At 42.1% G+C, this 21,565-nt stretch overlaps 1 protein-coding gene across 1 annotated transcript in view; it reads right to left on the bottom strand.

The window, feature by feature from the left end:
* Positions 1-5,748: 5,748 nt before the first annotated feature.
* Positions 5,749-21,565, bottom strand: part of LOC306924540 (ubiquitin-conjugating enzyme E2 2-like) — a 30,835-nt gene continuing 15,018 nt past the window's right edge. The window contains exons 7-8 of the mRNA XM_079503092.1: positions 5,994-6,136; positions 5,749-5,883 (exon numbers count right to left, since the gene is read on the bottom strand). Coding sequence (XP_079359218.1) covers positions 5,763-5,883; positions 5,994-6,136 — 264 coding nt within the window. The 3' untranslated portion in view covers positions 5,749-5,762. The remainder of the gene's footprint in view (positions 5,884-5,993; positions 6,137-21,565) is intronic.

Below are 21,565 nucleotides of genomic sequence, written 5' to 3'. Positions count from 1 at the left end.
CCTTCACGGGGGCAATCTTCGGGTGACCCCTCACGAAAGTCACCCCAGGGTGCTTGGCGTGTGTGTCATGCACCTCCCCCACCGCCTCTTGAACACGTGGACTGGCACCAGTAATGCCACAAATCACGCTCGGCGTTTCTGTGGTGAGAAGGATCGACGACTCGTCGGCCTTGCCCACGCCGTTTGTGGGCATGGCTCTGCTGATGAACGGTGAGGCGTAGGCAGCCTCCAGCTCCGGAAGGCCGCTCGCCTGTTCCGCTCCCGTTGACAGCTCTGCTGCTGCTGTCGGTCCCACTTCGATGTTCGGCCATTCCTCCTCTGTCGAAGGCTGCGGAACCGCGTGGTTCACAGGTGCGACGTCTGCCGCCCGTTGGTTTCCCTCAGCTCTGCCCGTAGCTGCTCTTGGCCTGCTACGGTGCTGACTGAGGGCTTGTCCTGTCGTGGGTTCGTTGCCCACGGTAGAGGGCTCTGGCTTCCCTGCATGGATACTGCAGGCACCAGGCTCTTCCGTTGTGACAGGCTCCATCTGCTCCCAGCCCGGATGACTGGTAGCCCTGTCTCTTCGCCCCTCTGGGGCGGTCCCGGTCCCCGCTGGCACCGTCTCCGCTCCGCCCGTCTCTGCGCTGGCGAAGGGGCCCGTGATGTCACCTCTCGTGACGTCTGGTGCTGCGTCTGCGGGCTGGATGCCCCTCTTCTCTGGGGCTCCTATGTTCCTGCTCTCTGCAGGAAACTCACAGAGGCCTATTTGGTGGCACCCTGCTGTGACGACACCTCTGGCTACCCTGTCATTCTCCTGACAGATAGCAGCCCTGATTAAACGGTATCTTTCACTGTTGTACTGTTTAACATATAAATTCAGTAATTCATTTTCTATGTGTGCGAGTCTATCTTCGTTTTGTTCCTGAAGGATCATCTCGTAATCTACTGACGCGTCTATCACAGCGTCCATCGCCCTGTCCAGCTCAGCAAAACTTTCAGTTATCTCGCTGGATGAACCCCTGTCCATACAAAGATCCACCCTATAGGTTGTGCTATCAAACATAGCTTGAGCCTGTGAGCTCTGTATCTTTAAAGAAGCCATTTTTCCACCCCCTCTGTCCCTCCCTTTAACAAACAGTACAGGAACTAATTGGACTGGGTTAGTGGTTTAGTCGACTTTCACAAATCATTCATTCACTCAAGTAAATGGTTAGTTTTTTGGCCCAGCTTTAATTAGCGGACTCTGACATTATTTCTACTCAGAGAAGCCCATACTTCCCTACCAAATAAACCTTTTTATACTATAACCTTTTTATATTATATAGATTATATATAATATAAGTATATAGATTTATATTGGCCGTGGGCGGTCAAACTCTTAGCCTTCCGTTAAACCTGGATTACAGGTTTTGCTAGATGCGTCACGCAACAGTTATTATAGACACGCCCTTCCTTTATGCGCACTTCAAAGCGCGCTTTCAGCGTTAAACATTATTGACTGGTAAGATTATTACATCGCCTTTAATGCTGAGTTTAGAACCCTATTTTGTTCTAAACATTTATCACCGCTATTAATTACTACTTTGGTAGGTTATACCGCATGACAGTAATTACCAGTCCCCCTGGACATTGCATGACAGAAAGAGGAATTTCCCCCCTCCTCACATGCACTAAATGCTGTTCTTCTTGGTGCGGTCTAAGCACCCAGAAAGAAAACACTTTTATTGTGGTTACTATAAAAAGCACCTCTCTTGGTTTAAACAACCGGTGTCTTATCCGGTCTCAATTAAACCTTATGTTTGGTTACAAATAGTCTTTAATAATCAGTTTCCTAAACTGACCGTCGATTAGAACTTTGCCCTATCGAACAATGACTCCCAAACCATTAGTTAAACCCGCAGTCACTTTTTTTGTGGCTTACGGTTTTAACTGTTGTTTTCCCCATGGACCCATACCCACATGAAAACAGTTTAACGGTGCCGCGTAGTTAGTAGCACAAATCAAAACGGCATGCCGTCACGGCAGCATTTATAGTTTGATTTAATCCTGTCGATACTAACGCTGCGGCATCGCATTCACATCAACGTGCGCTGCTCATCAACGCACGGCTTAAATTTCAGTTGAATCCACGTCACACCAGACAACCACAATCAAACGGGGTGCCGTCTTTCGGCTTTTGTTACAATTGTGGTCGCTTTAGTGACTATACACCGATCTACGCTGTTTAATTTAACAGCACGGCAACTGAATAAATTCAAACCGTTGCAGTTGAACTATATTCTGAATTAAACAACTTTAAATTGCAGCTCCCTTTAGGGACTGCTATTTAAAGCCCTTTACAACGCGGTAGCAATTTAAACTGTAATATGTCAAACGGTTTCGGTTCAGACTATATTATATCTCAAATATGCCCGGGCGCGTGTACAGCTGCACGCTGACCCCAGCGGCACTTTATTTCTGTTCAAACCAGGCACTTTAGGGGCTCTATGGTTTAAACAGTTCGCACGGCGGCGAATTAACTTTCGCTCGGCGGCGAATTACTGTGCACTGCTCCCAATGCACAGCACAACTGCCTTTAAATTGCGGTCACTTTAGTGACCACTAATTTAAAGTTCTTTAAACGCGGTAGCGATTGAAACCATACTATGTCCAAACGGTCTCAGTTTAGGCTATATTATATCTCCAACCGCCCGGCCGTGATGTGAGCCGTGCGCTGATGCGCACGGTACAGATCTTGTTTCAAGTCAAGTCACGTCAGTGACACGCTATGAATTAAACTGTGCGCACGGCTACGCAACGAATTAAACTATTCGCTCCGCGATTTAACCTCCGTACATTAGGCCCTTTAGTGGCCGTACGGTTCCAAACTGTGCACTCTAGTAGCACAGCGCTTTAAACTGGTATATGGTGAACTGTTTAAAGCTAGTCGCTGCACGCAGCGATTTGAAACTAGTAATATGCCTAGATTATAGGCTATACTACGCTTCAAACCCCCAGCAACGATTTAAAACTGTAATATGCCTAGATTATAGGCTATATTACGCTTTAAACCCCCCGCAACGAATTAAAACTGTGCGCTGATCCCAGCGCACGGTACAAAACTCTTAAATCTATGATTTAAACCTGTGCACTTTAGTGCACAACGAATTAAAACTTTAATATGTCTAGATTATAGACTATATTAAAACTGGTAATATGCCTAGATTATAGGCTATATTACACTTCGCTGCTCGCAGCGAATTAAAACTGTTCGGTTATTTGGCTTGTTGTGCCGAGGCTCCGACCAGCCCTTGCCGTAGGCAGAGTTTAAGGACTAACACGCACAGTTGAACCAAATGCTCCCAATGATAGCTTATATGTGATGAACTCAAACGTGCATTTTATAGGGTTTTTATTAATTCATATTAATTAAACACTTACAATCATACATTCACACGATCTGTTCACACTTCCCCCCAACTCAAGATGAACACAGTAACCCCGGAATCTGGATTACAGGTCCTATTGGTCTGTAGTTCTATCCTAACTCTGTCGGTAGGGTTTACTATCATTTGAGCACTCTAATCTCCCAGATTATAGTACAGTTTAGCTTGTCATGGTTGTTTCTCAGACTTAGTTAATCATGTGGTTTTAATTCTACCTTATCGTTAATCAGATGTTAATTGATCAATGACCGGGGAGACAAGAACACAGATGACATTTGGTTACCATCTAAACATCATATTACATCAATTGTTAATAATGTACAATTATATAATCGCATAATACATTATAGCATATAATATATAGCAAATAATTACCGCTGGTCTCTGCCTAGACATGTATCACGTTCGATGGTATTTGGTGAATCTAATTTACCCTTTGTGCCATACAGAATAGTCAATGCAGCCCTCTGACTGATCCCACCTCCATACTAACACTTTCAGCCAATCAGATCCCACAGACCAGCAGCCAGCACCTCTGGCTGCTGTGGCCAGCTCCTGTTACAGTCCCTGTAATGCCCAACTAAACTGTTTAGACTATTACAGGTATTTATCATTTAGCCTTTTTACCAACCCAATATATTGGTAGGTTATTAGAACACATTTAAACAATTGAAGAGGAATTAAAGATTGGTTACTCCATCCCCCATTTTCCATGTTCTATTTGTGTGAGTTGCCACTGCCCTGAGAGGTCCCATAAACTATTAGACCCTTCACAGCTGGAATGCGGGCCAACAGCCAACCCCCCAGCAAGGAAGTAGCCTGGCATTTACGACATCTTAGGCTCTCCTTAACTCACCAATTGCTGTAATTCTCTCTTCTTAGGGAACACACCTAGACACCATAGTCTATATATATTTTCTTCCCCAATATCTGAGAATACATCTCGCACACCCATAATAAACCAAACAATCTCCATCCTTTAGCCACAAGAAATGTAGGATTTCCAACCTAAATTGCAATTCACTCCATTGAGAGTCCCACTCCTGAAAAGGAAATGTCCCATCTGATTGTATTAGACAATCATAAACTCCCCAATACTGCACATCTAGACATCTTATGTTATCCTTTGTCTGTCAAGACTTTGTTTTTAATCCACTGTTAATGTTTATGAGCAACTTTCTTCCAGTAACTGCGTGTAGCAGCATCAGGCTAAGTGTTGGTTTTGGGGAGCATATACTCCCAAAAACAATACTTAGAATCATGGCTAGTTATGACAGAAAGTTGCTCATGATCAGAGTAAATGGAACCATATTAACCATGTTGGAATTAGTGTATGGGTGGATCATATCCTGGACCTAGTTCCGTCAGCTGTTGGATAGGAATGTTAGGGTTATCCCATAAAGGGGTCTGGTCTTCATAAACTGCCATACACCAAATGTGTCTGGAGTAGCCCCCCCTATAGTAATTAGATTTTTAATAGGCTAGTAATAATTTCCCATTCAATTGAAAGTTGAAACCCATTTCACATGAAATAAATTTGTTTCAGAATGTAGAATAATGGACAGAACTGAGATTCTAATCAGTTTTATTTTGCTCCAAATATGGAGGAACCTTTGATGCTCCAGCCTTACAGAACATGAAAACAATTATTTCTTGTCATGGTTTTACACATATTGAACAAAATGTTATAGTCATAACATTAAAAAGAAACAAAAAAAAAGTAAATGTAATGTATACACTATACAGTAACATGTATCAATTATTAAATAATAAATAACAATCAAATAATCTTGGGTAATACCAGTTTTGCATGCCAATAATATGTACTGTAGATGCAAAGCCATTATCTTGACATAACTTTAACATAACCATATAACAAAGAATGAACTGATGATCAAAGAAATAATCTTTAACAAACATCTTACAACAGCATTAATTCCAGGAAATCTTTGATCAGGACAAGAAATTAAGAAACAGCATTAATTCCAAGATTCCATCTTTGATCAGAACAATTCTGTAAACGGTGTATTTTCCAAAGCAGATCAAGATACTTCAAACCTGCTCGAGATAAATATCCCAACACACTTATGTCATGGCATGGTTAAGTTACATGAGTGTTTAATTTGAATGCAATTTTAAGAGCAGAGCATAAAAGAGCATTTGAGCAATTCAAACATGCACGACTTATTAACCCTGCCATGATAATTTGTGTGCAGCTCACGACAACATTTACAATTTCAATGCAAAAGCCAGCCAGCCAGTTTTGTTTTTAGTTAGTTAGTTTCACTTATGTGATATGATGAAAACAAACCACAACTGAAAATGAAGAATGAAGTCCACCACCCTTTTTCTGCACATTTATGTTCCAATTTGGTAGGATCGGTGCTCCTTCGCCATTCTCTTCATGGCATGGTCTGATTTAAGGTCAGTTCTACTGAGGAGACGGCCTTTGCCAGCAATGGGATCCCAACTTCCTTCCCTGAAAAAGAATGTTCAATAACGGAATATAAGGAATGTAAGACAATCCTGGCAAAGATAAATGAGTGTGTGTGTGTGTGTGTGGGGGGGGGGGGGGGGGGGGGGGCTTACTGTTTGAGGTGTTTCTCGATGGCCTTTCGTTCGTATATCTCTCCACCTCTTGTTTTCACAGGATCCACAAACATCTTCTTGGTCAGTGGACAGATCAGATGTCGGGGTATAAGTGGAGCACGACGACTTTGACCCACCAGTTTCTTTCAATGAATAAGAGAGCAGAATGAATGAATGAGTTGTTCAATGACCAACAACATACAAGTTATAAACCATCATGATTTCACTAAAAAGGAATGACTTGTTCACCTTCTCCACGTCATCGATTGAAGTCCCTGCATTCTTTTCTGTATTCTCCTTGGCTGCTTGATCGTATCTATCACGGCTGGTCAAGAAGTCCTCCGCCAAAATGCTTCCAAAGGGAAAGAAAGATGCATTCATTTTAAATAAGGCCACTTTTAAATCGTCTTTTTATGCCATATGCAGTTGCAAAAGCACCGTCAATTTACGTGTATGGCATGTGGTATACAAATAAACTTGCCTTGCCAAATTGTACGTTACTTGTCAAAACAATTGGCTAAAATAAATGTGGATTAAAGGAACATCCATTGGTTCGGATTACATTTTGTTTTAAATCAAAGTCTTAAAAAACAACCTGTCCAGGGGGTCTTCAGGCTCGGGGGCGATGAGCAGTCCATATATGGCATCCAGGATTTCTCTCATGGTTATTTGAGCGTTGTAGCCACGGTCAAATATATTGTGGCAGATTCGACCCACGCTGTTGATGTTGCAGTGATGTATCTATGCTTAGGTTAAGAAAGATTGATTTGTAACAAGTTCTGTTACATTGTTTTCAATATGGTAAGCCTTTGTCATAATGCTATCAACTTTAACAAGAGTATTACTGTACTTTCAATATAATATCAGTGTGCGTTCATGACTGATGTAATAATGAGGATACACGTGTGACGAAGCGGACCAGAGGAGGTTTCACAGGATAGTCAGGACCAAACTGGCAGTAGAGCTCAAAGACTCCATTCTCGTACGGCGTGTCAGGAGGACCTTCCATGGCCAGCTTCCAGAAGGCTGAAAAGTTATCAATATCGTATATTGATAGATGGTCAATGCAGGACTTCCCCAATTTACCAATATATTAATTATATTGGGAAATTGAGGAAGTCTTGCATTGACTAAGAGCTAGGGTAAATGGTAATTGGTGCATTTATAAATATATAGCGCTTTTTAATTTTTATCCAAAGTGCTTTACATAGATTGTTCTTTACATTCACCCATTCACACACACACATTCATACACAGATGGCAGAGGAAACCGTGCAAGGCACCAACCTGCACATCAGGAGCAATTAGGGGTTCAAAGTCTTGCTCAAGGACACTTCGACACTAACTCTGGGGGAGCCCGGGTTCGAACTCGGAACCTCACGGTTGCCATACATTACAGACGCTCTACCGGCCACTCTACCCCTGAGCCACTGCTGCCCCGGGGGTTAATTAAATAAATATGCAAAGCCTTGTATGTGTTGTGGTACTTCCAACTTGTCTGTGATTGTGCACCTGGGTGCTGTATGCCAGCTGGGGTCAGTGTTAAAAACAAGCTGGTTTCTCTCAATGAAGTGTGAGTGGCATATCAACCACAGGTCCTTCTCATCCTGTGTCGCGTGGCACAGACACACAGACACACAGACACACAGACACACACACACACACACACACACACACACACACACACACACACACACACACACACACACACACACACACACACACACACACACACACACACACACACACACACACACACACACACACACACACACACACACACACACACACACACACACACACACACACACTTGTGGCCACCTACTTAAGTCTGACTCTGATGGAAAAATGGAGAGAAATGGATGGGGATCACAATGCAGACTCTTCAACTCCTCCATGATGCGTTTGTACTTCTCCATGAAACGCCCACTCTTAACACAAATCTTTTTTTTCAGAGCACTACATGAAAAAGAAAATGTAAAACTTTGTTAAAAATATAATTGTTGACAGAGGTGGAGGAGACTTGTTTGAGGCAATGTCCGAATGTATATCATTTTTTAAATATCTGCCAAAAAGTAATTTATATGTAGATCAATGCATTTTATTTTATTCCATTATTTACTTCTCTGTCATTGTCACTTTGTTGTCCAACGCCTTTGGCAGTGAAGTTTCTGGGAATTCATCATATCCACGACTGGCAAAGAGGCTCGTTAAAACCCACTGTAAATGATAATCAATAGCATCATTATTATAATGTGATCAGCCACCATGTTCAATCACTTGAACTGACAAATTACTGGAACATTTTCACTTGTGTTGTCAAACAATGTTCCAAATCCAATCCGATTGCTACTGAGCTGAAATTCAATAGTCAATTCATAGAATTGGAACAAGTCATTAGTGAATCATAGATACCGGTAGTCAGTGCCAGGTAGTGTGAAATACATGATCTTTTTTCAAAATGTAATATACAATGCATCCACGCCGTTTAAACCTGATACCCAATCCTCTGTATTTTGAGATTGATAGCCCACCACCACACCCCAACCCTGTGTAGTAGTGCAACAAACTTCAGTGAGGGTAGCTGGATCGAGTTTGACTTTGGGTTTCCTCATCTCCAGAGAAAGAACCGTCTCAATCTCAAACAGCTTCAGGCCGTCGATGCTCGTCTCTGGTTTGAAACAGCAACCACCTGAAACCACATGCATTCAGTTGTGAGATAGGCTCCAGTAGTTCTACACATAGATATAGATACAAGTGTTAAAGTAGCATGCTGAATGCTGAATGCTCGGTACCTGTTGCATTGCTAATTCCATGCAACATGTTATTCTCCACGTCTCCAAGAAGGATTGCATCCACAATGATGTTGGCGTTTATCAGCCTTTCAACAACATCAACTGGCTTGGTCTGTGATCTATGGGCAGATGATCAGGTCATATAATTCCCATGCACATCCCAGTAAAAACATAACATTGCAATTTGTTCTCAATACTAACAATACTATAAGTACTAACATGCTGTTACATTCAATTTACCCCTGATCCATTCCATCTGTAAGACACATGATGCGAAGTCTGCAATCTTTGAACTTCATCTTGACTTTTTCCAACTCAAACACTCCATGTTGCAGAGCATCGTAGAGGTTGGTGCCTGCCGTTGTTTGAAGACTGTGGATGTGATCCTATAAATGTATACCACAAATGTTATAGAAACTTTTAAATTCCCGCCAACTGAATCGCTGTAGATTCCCTCTGGCAGCGTACTGCAGTCCCTGGTCACTGCCTGTAGTACGGTAATTCAAGGTCAAATACAATACTAGTACTGGCAGCCTATTACATAATTACACCATACGTGACTGTATGTCTTTCATTTACAGCAGTGGTTTTCAACCAGTGGTCCGGCCCTTGAGGGGGTTCCAGGCATAAGAGACTGAACCGGCGCGATAGCCCCCCCCACCCGCTATTCATGTCAGTGTAGGTTGCTCAGTGGCGTTTTGAAGCACCCGGAAGGACCGTCTACTTCCGCAATTAGGAAACCCAGCTGCACGGGGTCATAACTCCACGGGTCCGCCTGCAGTCCCACCTCTTACCACTAGGGCCCAGTGCTTCAACGTTGGAGAGGTGCACTGGGGGCTTGGTTCCAGGTGGTCCCCAGCTAAATGATGTAGAGTTTGTAACCAAATAGACCCACTTCTTGAAAGTGGTAAAGTGTAAAATTAAACCAAATGGACCCATTTACGCTCTCAAGAGTTAAATTATTGTTAACCCATTTTGGCAAGTCTACACAATTAGAGGACGTAGAAGAATTGATATTTTGATCAACGTTTGCCTGTTATATCTCCTAATAGTACCACAAATGTTTTACAAAATCTCATCCAACGACAACAAAATATTCTACGTTTTGGGGTCTGAGAGGCTAGATCTGATCAAATGGTGGTCCGTGGCTCAAATGCTGAATAAATAATGGACTTTGATATGAAAAGCGTTGAAAACCACTGATTTACAGTGAAGAATACATCTCAGTATGTGCCACAATAAAGCCGATATTGCACGTTCATGAAGAAGTATCATATATGATAATTACCTTGAATTTCTCCAGCGTTTCTGTGAATGTGTGGAGGGTTTTCACGCGCCAGTCAAACTTCACAAGGCCTATCACATGATGGAAATCATAAGCCATGGTCCGTGTGGCAAAGTTATCAAAGAGCACTTTTACTGCATCGATCTTCCTGATATCCACACTTCCATAACAGTTCCAAGTCATAGAGCTGCTTGCATCCACTAGTACCTAATATAAATGAGATGAAAAGAACATGGACATTATGCAATGAATAATAAACAAAGTATGCCATTAAAAATAATAATTCAAATTTAAAACGTGTTTTGTAAACTCTCTAGGGTGTGTAGGATGGGTGACAAATTCCAAATGTACTTTGTCAATGAATTTATAGCTTTCTCTCTCCATTCTGTCATAAACTATAGTAAAACCAAACCAAAACAGGGCGGCGGTGGCTCAGGGGGTAGAGTGGCTGGATGGTAACTGCAAGGTTGCCAGTTCAAACCCGGGCTCCCCCAGAGTTGGTGTCGAAGTGTCCTTGCACTATATATTTCTAAAACTATGAAACATTTCTTTTCAGGCAAACATGTCCACTGTAAGATGTCATAATTTCTCCCCCCTCCCTATTCCAAAGCCCCCCCAGGTACATTATATATTTAAACTATTTTCAGCAATGGTACACTTATTTTTTCAGTGGGTATATCTTGTTGAGCTGGTCATTTTGAAAGTAGATCTCACGTCATAAATGTGTGGGCACCCCTGCTCTAGGTCGTCCTCAGACGAGCCCTCCATCGTTGCTTCCAGTCATCCCGGTTCTCCATACTGTACATCTGGCCAGCTCGTTGGTGCTTTGCGCTCCTGCGTCGTTCTTGAGTACATCCACGTATGTTAGCGTGGGACGTCCTCGTGACCGGTGCCCATGTGTTGGTTCCCACAGCACTACTTTGCTGGCTGGCAGCTCTTGGTGTCTTTGGCAGTGTCCTGCTAGTCTCATTCTCCTGGCTGCTATTTTCTGGCTCACCCTTGGCATTCCATCATACAGAGTTGTGTTGGTAACATGTGTACTGTGTATTTTTGTGCAGGATTGGCTTCAGGGTCCAGCACTCACTGCCGTAATAGGAGAACAGACTCTACCGTTGCGTAGAAGAAGCCGAGTTTGGTTTGACGGGGGAGGTTGGAGTTCCATAACCTGACTCCGCCAGATTGGGCAGCAGAGAGTACACTGGGTTCCCCCCTCCTGCTCCCATCTGGGAACTCTCAGGCAGACTTGATGCCCGGCCACAAAACGGCCTGGCCAATCAGCAGCAGCTAGAGGCGGGATCAAGGCAGCACTGTGTATGCCTTGATCCCAAGGAACCCAGTGTACTCTCTGCTGCCCCATCTGGCGGAGTCAGGTTAGGAGTTCCATGCACTGGCCATGCCGTTCAGGGCCCTCCATGCAAGTCACGTGCCTTCCTCACTTTCAGGTATGGTAAAGGTAGTCATATGGCCATGATGTGATTCTCACATCCCGGTAAAAATAAGAACGTGGCAATTTCAGTCAACACTGACAATACTGTCATTATACTACAATACATTGTTTTGATATGGTACTTAACCGTATCAGTGACTCAAACACTTTTTAACATCACCCGACCCACGTATTATTTTGAGAAGATATAAACATTACCAGAATCGCCTCTTTTGGAGTCCTGTTTGTGACAAATGCATGATCTCCTCTGCTATCTCCAGTTCTATGTATGAAAGGGAAAAAAATAAAAGAAGAAAACATGCTAAACTAGAGAGGTGCATGCGCTCAGTTCTCCACAAGGGCATGTAACATACGACTCTTATATGTCATCTATGACATGTACCTGTAACATACGACTCCAGACTTGGGACAAGGTTTCAGCCTGATTTGCCCACCATTGAGATCAATTAAAAAAACAGTTAAATATATTTCAGCTAGTGTTCGTGCTCATAAAAACGCTGTGGGCCCTAAATGAAAGTCCTTTATATAAATCTGCAGGCACCCCCCCCCCCCCCATTTTCCCCTCACTGTATGTTTCTTTTCCCTTTTTACCTCCTTTATGATGAATTCCTGTTCTGATTCTTTGACTATATATAATATATAAGTGTCTATTTGTACGTCTTTAAATGTTTTGATGAATTGAACATGGTGGAACCTCTTGTAAACAAGTGTAATGCTTAATTGGGTCGTCCACTCACAGTTAACAGTCTTTGTATTGAGTTTGTGCTTGAAATGTACTGTAATTCTGCAAACTTTACCTAAAAAGTTGGAGGCAGAAAGTGAACTGTAATCCGATGTGATTGTGAGCAAATTGCAGGTCGTGGTCTGTATGGTGTTGGTGGTGCATGGTAGCCGTGCAAGGTTAGTTACATTTCTTGATCACAGTTGCATTCATTCATGGGCATTTCTGTAACACGTACTGTATCATTAAAGTTGATAAAGGTTATTATACGCAAGCCTTCACTGCATGGCGGCGGGGCTTAGGGGCTACACTGCAAGGACTCGGGTAACATAATTGTTTACCTTTTCTTCAGATGGCTACCAGGTCCAGGTCCATAATGTACAACGTACTACTAGAAAGTCACAGACTGGAGTCTTACTACAACCAATTCATTCAGTTCGGTGTGAAAGATGAACGAGATTTCATTGATGGTGTATCTGATGAAGATTTAGACAACATGGGTAAGATTATTGGATAATTATGTACAAAATGCATGTGAATTTGTAGCCTTGGATCAACAAGACTGATTGAAAACTTGAACAGTTTGTAGAATAAGCACAGTAGATTACACTTCAATACAAGCTCTGATATTAAAGGAGGATTAAAGAAAGAAAGCACTAGCGTGTTTCCATTGTGTCCTCCATTTTCAATTTTTAAAATAAACCTAGAAAACATTCTTGATCCAAGGCTAGTGAATTTGTACAGTACATAGGCCTACACTAAATTAATTTTTAAAATAAATCTAGAAAACATTCTTGATCCAAGGCTAGTGAATTTGTACAGTACATAGGCCTACACTAAATTCATTTTTAAAATAAATCTAGAAAACATTCTTGATCCAAGGCTAGTGAATTTGTACAGTACATAGGCCTACACTAAATTAAAAATGTCAATATGACTTGTGACAAAATAACCAACATCTCTTATTATGATTTTCAGAAATTACAGCTTGTGTACTTTACTGCAGTAAACAGAAATCTAAGTTGTAAATGTGGTAGCTTTTGATTGATTGATTGATTTATTAACAGTTTGCAGAATTACAGTACATTTCAAGTACAACTCAATACAAAAACTGTTAACAGTGAGTGGACGACACCATAAAGCATTACACTTGTTTACAATAGGGCCCACCATTTTCAATTCATCAAAACATTTAGAGACGTACGAATATACACAACTATATAGTCAAAAGGAAATCATCATAGGAGGTAAAAAGGGAAAAGAAACATATACAGTGAGGGGGAACAGGTGTGGGTGGGGGATTCAGATTTTACGGGGGCCGGTTTCGAATTGCAGCCGTCCGTAGGTGCCCTTTGAGAGCAGTTTTGAAGGAGTCAAGGGATTTGCATGTCTTAATGACTGTTGCAGGCCCGGTTCTTCCTACAGGCTGACGAAGCAGCGCCATGGGGGGGGGGCGGGGTGCTCTGTCCCAACTCTGTCTGCCCAGTGTCCCCCCAGTGCCCCCCCAGTGCCTCCCCAGTGTCTCCCCAGTGCCAGTGTCCCGCCAGTGCCTCAGAGCCTCCCCAGTGTCCCCACAGTGCCTCCCCAATGGACCCCCAGTGCCTCCACAGTGTCCCCACTGTCCCCCCCAGTGCCTCCACAGTGTCTCCTAAATTTTTGGGACAGAGTAAAAAAAAAAAAAAAAGATTGCTCAGGACCGGCCCTGGACTGTTGGTAGGGCGTTCCACATTTTGTTGGCATAGGAGCGAAATCTGGGTTGCACATGGCTTGTTGAACTCCCTCTGGTGTTGTGGGTGTGGACTTTGTTGACATTAAGGAAGTATTTAGACAGGTACATGGGTATCTTGGTGGTGTAGCGAATCTTGTGGACCAGACCCATTGCAAGGTGCTGTACTCTGTCGTCAACCCTAAGCCATTCCAGCCTGTCAAAGTGGGCAGGGGTGAGGTGGGTTCGGGGAGTGAGGCCAAGTAGTAGCCTGACCAGTTTGTTTTGGGAAGTCTGGAGGTGTTTTTGTTAACCAGTGAGTCTTGGAATCTTGTTCTTTGGTTGACCTTTTTGATTACGTTGGTGGCCATTTTATCACCGGAAAGATTTGCCTCCAGGATGGAACTTAGGTAGGTAATTTCATCTTTTCGTGTGATAATATTGTCACCCACTCTAACCAAGAAGCCATCTGCCTTGCTGAGATTACTATTTGATCCAAATAGAATGGATTCAGTTTTTCCCAGGTGTAAAGATAGTTTATCAGATTCTAGCAAGTTCAGAGCTGAGGGCCTTTTCAACCTGCAGTTTGTTCCTGTCCGAGACCAGCAGTGCTGAGTCATCTGCGAACAGGAACAAATTGCAGTCACAAGCTGATGTCATGTCGTTTACATATATTAGGAACAGTAAAGGTCCTAGTATGCTTCCTTGTGGAATGCCATAGCTCACTGGGAGGGGGGGGGGGGGGGGGGGGGGGCAGTGTTCCGTTCACCTCCACCATCTGTTCTCTCCCCTCCAGGTAGGATTGCATCCAGCTCACTGATGTGCTATCAAAACCAATTGCTTTTAGCTTGTTAACCAGTATGGAGTGGTTCACGGTGTCAAAAGTCTTTTGGAGGTCCAGCATGACCATGCTGCAGTATTTGCCAGCATCCACCTCGTGTTTGATGTGGTCGTTCAAATAGAGGAGGCATGTGTCAGTGGAGTGGGATGTTCTGAAGCCAGATTGGAATTCATACATACATTTGTTTGTGGCAAGATACTTTTCAACCTGTTCATAAACTATTTTTTCCATCATTTTCGAGATGGAGCTAAGAATAGAAATAGGGCGGTAGTTGCCGGGTCTAATTAGCTCCCTTTCTTGTGCAGGGGGGTTACTTTGGCCAGTTTGAAATCTTGGGGGACCTGTCCCTGTTTGATGGAGAGGTTTATTATGTGGGTGATGATTGGAGCTATAGAGATGGCCGAGTATCTGAGAAATTTGGAGGGAATATTATCGTGGCCAGTGGCCTTGTGGGGTTGAAGGGCATTCAGTTTTTTAAGTACCTCCTCAGTTGTTACCATTGTCAGCATAAAATCATATTTACAAACACCTAGGTTTTTGTAGAAGGCTTGGATGTGCTCTACAGTCTACACCAAAGCGCCCAGAGTGGGAGGGCAGTTTGTTAACCAGTGTTGTTGCAATGTTTGTAAAGAAGATGTTTAAGTAGTTGGCTACATCAAGTTTGTCAGTGATGAGGGTGTCGTTCGATTTGATGTTTATGTTTGTAAACCTGGTTTTTAGTTTCTGACCGCAGCCTAGCTGGTTGTTTAGTAATTTCCAGAGCTCCCGAGGATTGTTTTTGTTTTCCTCAGCTTTATCACTGATAAAGTTCTTTTTTGCGGATTTGGTCATGGCAGTTACGACATTTCTTAGCTTGTTTCGTTGGGTTTTTAGGATGCCCAGTTGGGTTTGGAGATCACTGTCGAAGCGTTTGGCTAGCTTGGACTTGCATTTTAGAAGTTCAGAGCATTCTTTGTCTCTGGCTTTCATTGCAGTCAGTATGTACGAACTCATCCATGGCTCCGAGCGGGTTTTGACCCTGATGGTTCGCAAAGGAGCCATGGTGTTTAGTACTGTTGTAAATTTAGTTTTGAAGCAAAGCCATGCTTCTTCGACTAGTGAGCTCCTAAGCTCATCGGACCAATAATCCAGACTCTCCAGTTCAATGTTAAAGGCCTCGCTAGAGTAGGTTTTGAGGTCCCTAGATATGACTGTTTTGTGACAGCCGGACTTTAGTTTTGGAGTAGCTTGGAGTATTCTGCAGCGTTTGCGACATAAAGACCAAAAACGAAATAGCATACATTATCTATTAAGTCCAACTATGATGGTAACTTCCAAAACAAGTTCATTGTTATTGCCACCCAGTACATTTATACAGGAATAGGCTATGCCTTCTCCAAAGTACAACCGCACCACACAAAGGTTTTAGTTAAACAATGCATATCAAATAGAAAGTGGAACAGCAACTGCTTTTGCATAATTGTGACTTAAATGGATATTTCCAGGCTTTACCCAAGTGGAGAAGAATCGTTTCTTTAAAATGAGAGACGAAATTGGAAGAATCCGAGCCCCGGTAAAAACATCCTGGGAGTCATTTTGCATCCATTACAGATACCCCCTTTGTCATGAAACAAAATGTATCCGGGGTGAGTAAATTAAGCCTATTATTAATATTTTCGTGTGTGTGTGTGTGTGTGTGTGTGTGTGTGTGTGTGTGTGTGTGTGTGTGTGTGTGTGTTCCTAATCCTATGACGGCAGTGCAGTCACCGTAATGTTCATATTTTTCACCACCTAGTCTGTATTTTCTCTTGTGTTTTGGCTTAGAGTCTTTATAGAATATCATTACTGTATGTTTGTGAGTGATTGATGTTACAGTTGAGTTACTAGTACATTTGCTGTGGAAAATGCCCTCAAGTCAGTTGTGGTTATACTGAGGTTAATTTCTACTCAGATATGGACCCTGCACAAAACACAGTTGAAGATCTGATGTTAAGGATCTGCCACCATGAACACGTTGGGAATTCAAAAGATGTCTGCCTATACACAGTTGATGGAATGCCATTGACTGATGACCCTTTCTTCAACACATGTAAGACATGCATGACCTGCCATTGAATAACTTTGATATTGCAGCTGAACCACGTGATCTGTTTCTAAGTGGTTTGCTGTGTTTTGTTAGCCCTGATGAAGACCGGTATAGGTCGAAACATGTTTGGTTTAATAAAGTTTTCCTCCTTTTGAACTATTAAAGGACCACTTCACCACTTTTCAACTTCTCTTCCTATAATTGGTCCTAACTAATGTTCATGATAAAATACCACAATTTTTTTCTACTCAGTCTGTGTCTCATAGGAAGGCTGTGGGCAGTTCAGAAACCCGTCCACCAGTGACATCATCGATGGTGAATCCAAGCTAATAGAAACGGCAGGCTTTCTTTTCCTGAAAAGTTGCAATGCAAAAGTTGAAGCCATCGTTCTCACGATAATAAAAATCTAAATATATTTTAAAACAAATCTTGTTTAAAAAAAGATCTGCCTAATGATGATGTCACTGGTGGACGGGTATCCGAACTGCCCAAAGCCCTCCTATGAGACACAGAATGAGTAGGAAAGAATGGTGGTGTTTTATCATGAACATTAGTGAGGACCAATTGTATGAAGAGATGTTGAAAAGTGGTGAAGTGGTCCTTTAAGTGTGCCTGGATCTCCGCTTTTTTCTATAGATGTTTTATCCCGATTGATCCCAGGAGCGCCTTTTTACTATTATATTTCGTATACCTGCACGTCTCCTTCGAGCACCTGGTTGCTTCCTTGCCTCAACTTTGATTGCTTTTTTTATGATCAAAGCTTGATTTACGAACGCAATTCAACATCTTGTTTGACCAACATTACAACTTTGGACAACATTTTATCAAAAGCAAAGTGAAAACTGGTCCATGTTATGATATGTGGCTGGAATACAGCAGACAAATGATTATGTAGTGATGTGATGAGTATTTGTATTCACAGCAAACATCATGTGCTAATTTCTGTCAATCAACGTTTCTAATTTACAGGGACCTTAAAAGACAGACACATTGAAAATGGAGCAGAGTTGTATGCGATATTTACACCAAAGCATAACCTAAAGCAATCCCCTGCAATGCAAAGGCAAGAAACTCCTGAAGTCTTGGGAGGAGAAGATACTGTTCGATGCCACGTGATGCTGAGGGTGAGCTGAATGATTTAGACCGGTGGTGGTTCCCAAACTTTTCACTCAGCCTGTGACCCAATTTGATATTCGCCCGGTACCAAAACTAGTGAAAATAGCAGATCGGCTATTTTCACTACTTCTTAAATATTTGTTCTTATTTCGCTCACTGTTTGGTGATTTAGATGATGATGATGAACCCTATTGGATGTGTTTTTCAGCACCAGCGTCAGGCGGAGATCTCTCTCTCTCTCCCACCCTGCCTCTGTATATGTGTGCATGGGTGATGCCATTTATTCATCTGTGTGGACGCCCACAAAACATTGCTATAGTTATCGTGTTTGGTGTGAACAGCTCTTAATCCACCATTTCTTCTTAGGGAAAGTTTGAGATCAAAGTGGACTTGGCAACTGACACAATCAGCTACTTGAAACTCAAGCTTGCAAATGAAAGTGGAATTCCAGCTCATGTTCTCCATTACAGGTAATTTAAAATCATTACTGTGTAAAGCATGGAAATGATCACACACACTGTCAGTTAAATACATAGGCACATTACCTATTGGAAATTCAGCTTATTAAAATAACACTAACCAAATCCTATGACTCATTAAAAGTATTTTTTTTTTGTGTAAATTTTTTTTATAGACAAATTAAATTAGATATTTATATATACATACTGTACAGAAAGGGGATTGTAATGATTTATACATCTCATTACTATATACCTTTTTTCCCTTATTTCTTTTCAGTGGTGATCATGCTGGTGGAGAGACCCTGCAAAGCTGTGGTGTCTCTGAGGAGTCGACGGTGTACTTTTCTTTGTCCACATTTTGTAAAGCGACTCCAGGCGCCAACGAAGTCTTCACGAATGGTGTTGTACCATCAGTCCAGCAAACGCAGAAAGGGCTGAGTGTGTTCTTCTCCTCACTTTATGCGATTGTAAGGACACCTTTCTTATTATATTTTGCGTCATATACTGTATCGTTTGTTAACATTGGGTTGGAAGTAGGGATGTCCCGATCACGTTTTATTGCTCCTCATCCGATTCCGATCATTTGATTTTGAGTATCTGCCGATACCGATTCTTCCCGATCCGATATTTATATATTTATAGAACCATATCACAATAGTACAATATCCAAAATCACAGACAATATCCAGTAGAATGTCATGATATGGATATAATATTGATACTAGGGATGTCCCGATCACGTTTCTTTGCTCCCGATCCGATTTCGATCATTTGAAAATTACATCATCGGCCCCGATTTCCAATCACGTGATCGGATCGGGACAACCCTAGTTGGAAGTAAAGACTTGTACTGTCCTTTTAGTTTACCAGCTCAGTGGCCTTGTGGTTAGAGTGTCCGCCCTGAGACTGGGAGGTCGGGGTTCGATCCCCGGCCGGGTCATACCAAAGACTCTAAAAAAAAATGGGACCCAGTGCCTCCCTGCTTGACACTCAGCATCAAGGGTTAGATTGGGGGTGAGTCCCTGCGACATACTAGCGTCATGTCCAGGGGGTGTACTTGTACATCAAGCTGCCTCACGCTACAGAAACAGGAGATAGGCTCCTGCCCTATGGGCCTCATGGCTCGGCAAGGTCCTTTCAGTTTAATATTAGATATTTAGATTAGGGATGCCCCGAAAGGGAAATTCTTGGCCGAAACCGAATGCTGAATATAGGAAACAGTTGGCCGAAAACGAATATCCGAATATGATTAATATTATATATCTTTTTTCCTACCATTGCTTTCATGGCCGTACCTTAAAGCAAAATAAAAGGTTATGGCAAAACTTAACTTAAATAATAATCACAATTATGTCTCCCCCCTCCCTATTCCAAAGCCCCCCCAGGTACATTATATATTTAAACTATTTTCAGCAATGGTACACTTATTTTTTCAGTGGGTAGATCTTGTTGAGCTGGTCATTTTGAAAGTAGATCTCACGTCATAAATGTGTGGGCACCCCTGGCATACACTATTCGGTGATATATTTTCTGCCTATTCTTCGAGCCATTTTCTGCCGAATATTTTCTGCGGCCAAATATTCGGTGCATCACTAATTTAGATAGTTGATCAGATGTTTGTCAGAGGGATATATAGGCGCACATTCTATATGTTGTCACAGTCTGTTTTAAGTTTGTATACTATACAAAATAAAGCCTGTGTTTTTAATTTTAGAAAAGCAGAGACTCGGGAGAACGATTCGAGAAAGTGGTTGCATACATACGAAGACTCACAGGATGCAACCCTCTGGCTCAAAGTCTGTACCAGTTGCTCTGCAGGAATGAGGGTGTCTCCAGGACTCAGGAGGTAAACCGTAAGAGATGGTATAATCTTGCAATGTTAAATGATTCATTATTTTGTTGGTAGAAGTCTTATGATATTTATTTTTCCCCCTTTTCAGATAGCCATCGTTGAAGCCTTGTACACACTCTTTAGAGAACTTTTGCCAAGACTGGGGGAAAATAGAGGTGCAAAGACCATTGAGGACCTTGACGTCTTTGAGAATTCAACGCTCTGCTGGGCCTATCTTATCTCTGAAGCACAGGTATGTTGATGTTTAGCAGTATTTCTATTGTGTAAATCAGACAGCTGCATGTTGAATATTGAAACATTTACAATGTAGCACGTTGGAGCTGTTACAGGGCAACTGCAAAGCAGAGATTTCACTTGTGTTAAGCTGCTGTCGTGGTTGACATATCTGAGAGTGCTGCTGAGTCTGATAAATAGATAAATATAATATATATTCTTCCATGCATTATTAAAACCACAAAATAAAGTAGTCCGCCTCGTGAATCACAATGTATTTGTTTCATCACAGCCCTGAGTAATATTTGTTTAACCAATCTCTTGCACTTAACGGTAACTAGTGGAAGTGCTGTTTTGTTTATTTAAATGTATTGCTTTGACTGGAAAGTCAGATTTGATCCTGTTTGGTTCATTTACTTTACCATGACAGAGTTATGTTTTTGAGTCTTTTCTGTTTGCCCGGGGGTGCAGTACTTAGTTTAGACAGTACTTAGTTTAGACTAGTCATTGGTTAGACCAGTCATTAGTCTTACAACTACAAGCCATCTAAAACCCTCATCCTAACCCTAACCTCCCACGGGGCAGCACACCTGAACCTAACCTTAACCCTCTCCCAACCCTTATGTCTAACCAATGACTAGTCTAAACTAAGTATGCACCCCTCTGCGCACAGCTGATCTCAAACTACTGATACTGATACCAAAAACATGACAACATACACTATGACCACCCTTATGCATGCACACAGCACACAGTTGATTCCGTTATGGTTCGTCTCAAAGGATATGCGACAAGTCATCTATCACAGAATACACACTCCCTATGATGCAAACGCATGTAATACTATTTACTGCATGCACAGTAAATAGTATTATTGGGACATGCTTCTTAAGCAGCCGCATTCTTCCACTTTAGAACCCCTTTCTTGTTTTATATACTGTATACAATAACGGGTATGTCTGGGAATATAGATGATTTATTTTGAACACACTCCTATAGCAGTGAATTTAATCCAAGTCAAATCTTTACTCTCTTGTTCCGGCAGAAAGAAACCTCGGAACGTGAGAACTA

Source organism: Electrona antarctica (assembly GCF_951216825.1).
Source record: "Electrona antarctica genome assembly, chromosome: 1".
In the NCBI taxonomy this organism is placed as follows: domain Eukaryota; kingdom Metazoa; phylum Chordata; class Actinopteri; order Myctophiformes; family Myctophidae; genus Electrona; species Electrona antarctica.
Note: the sequence above shows the minus strand (reverse complement) of the source record. Positions and strands in the feature narration are given on the sequence as shown.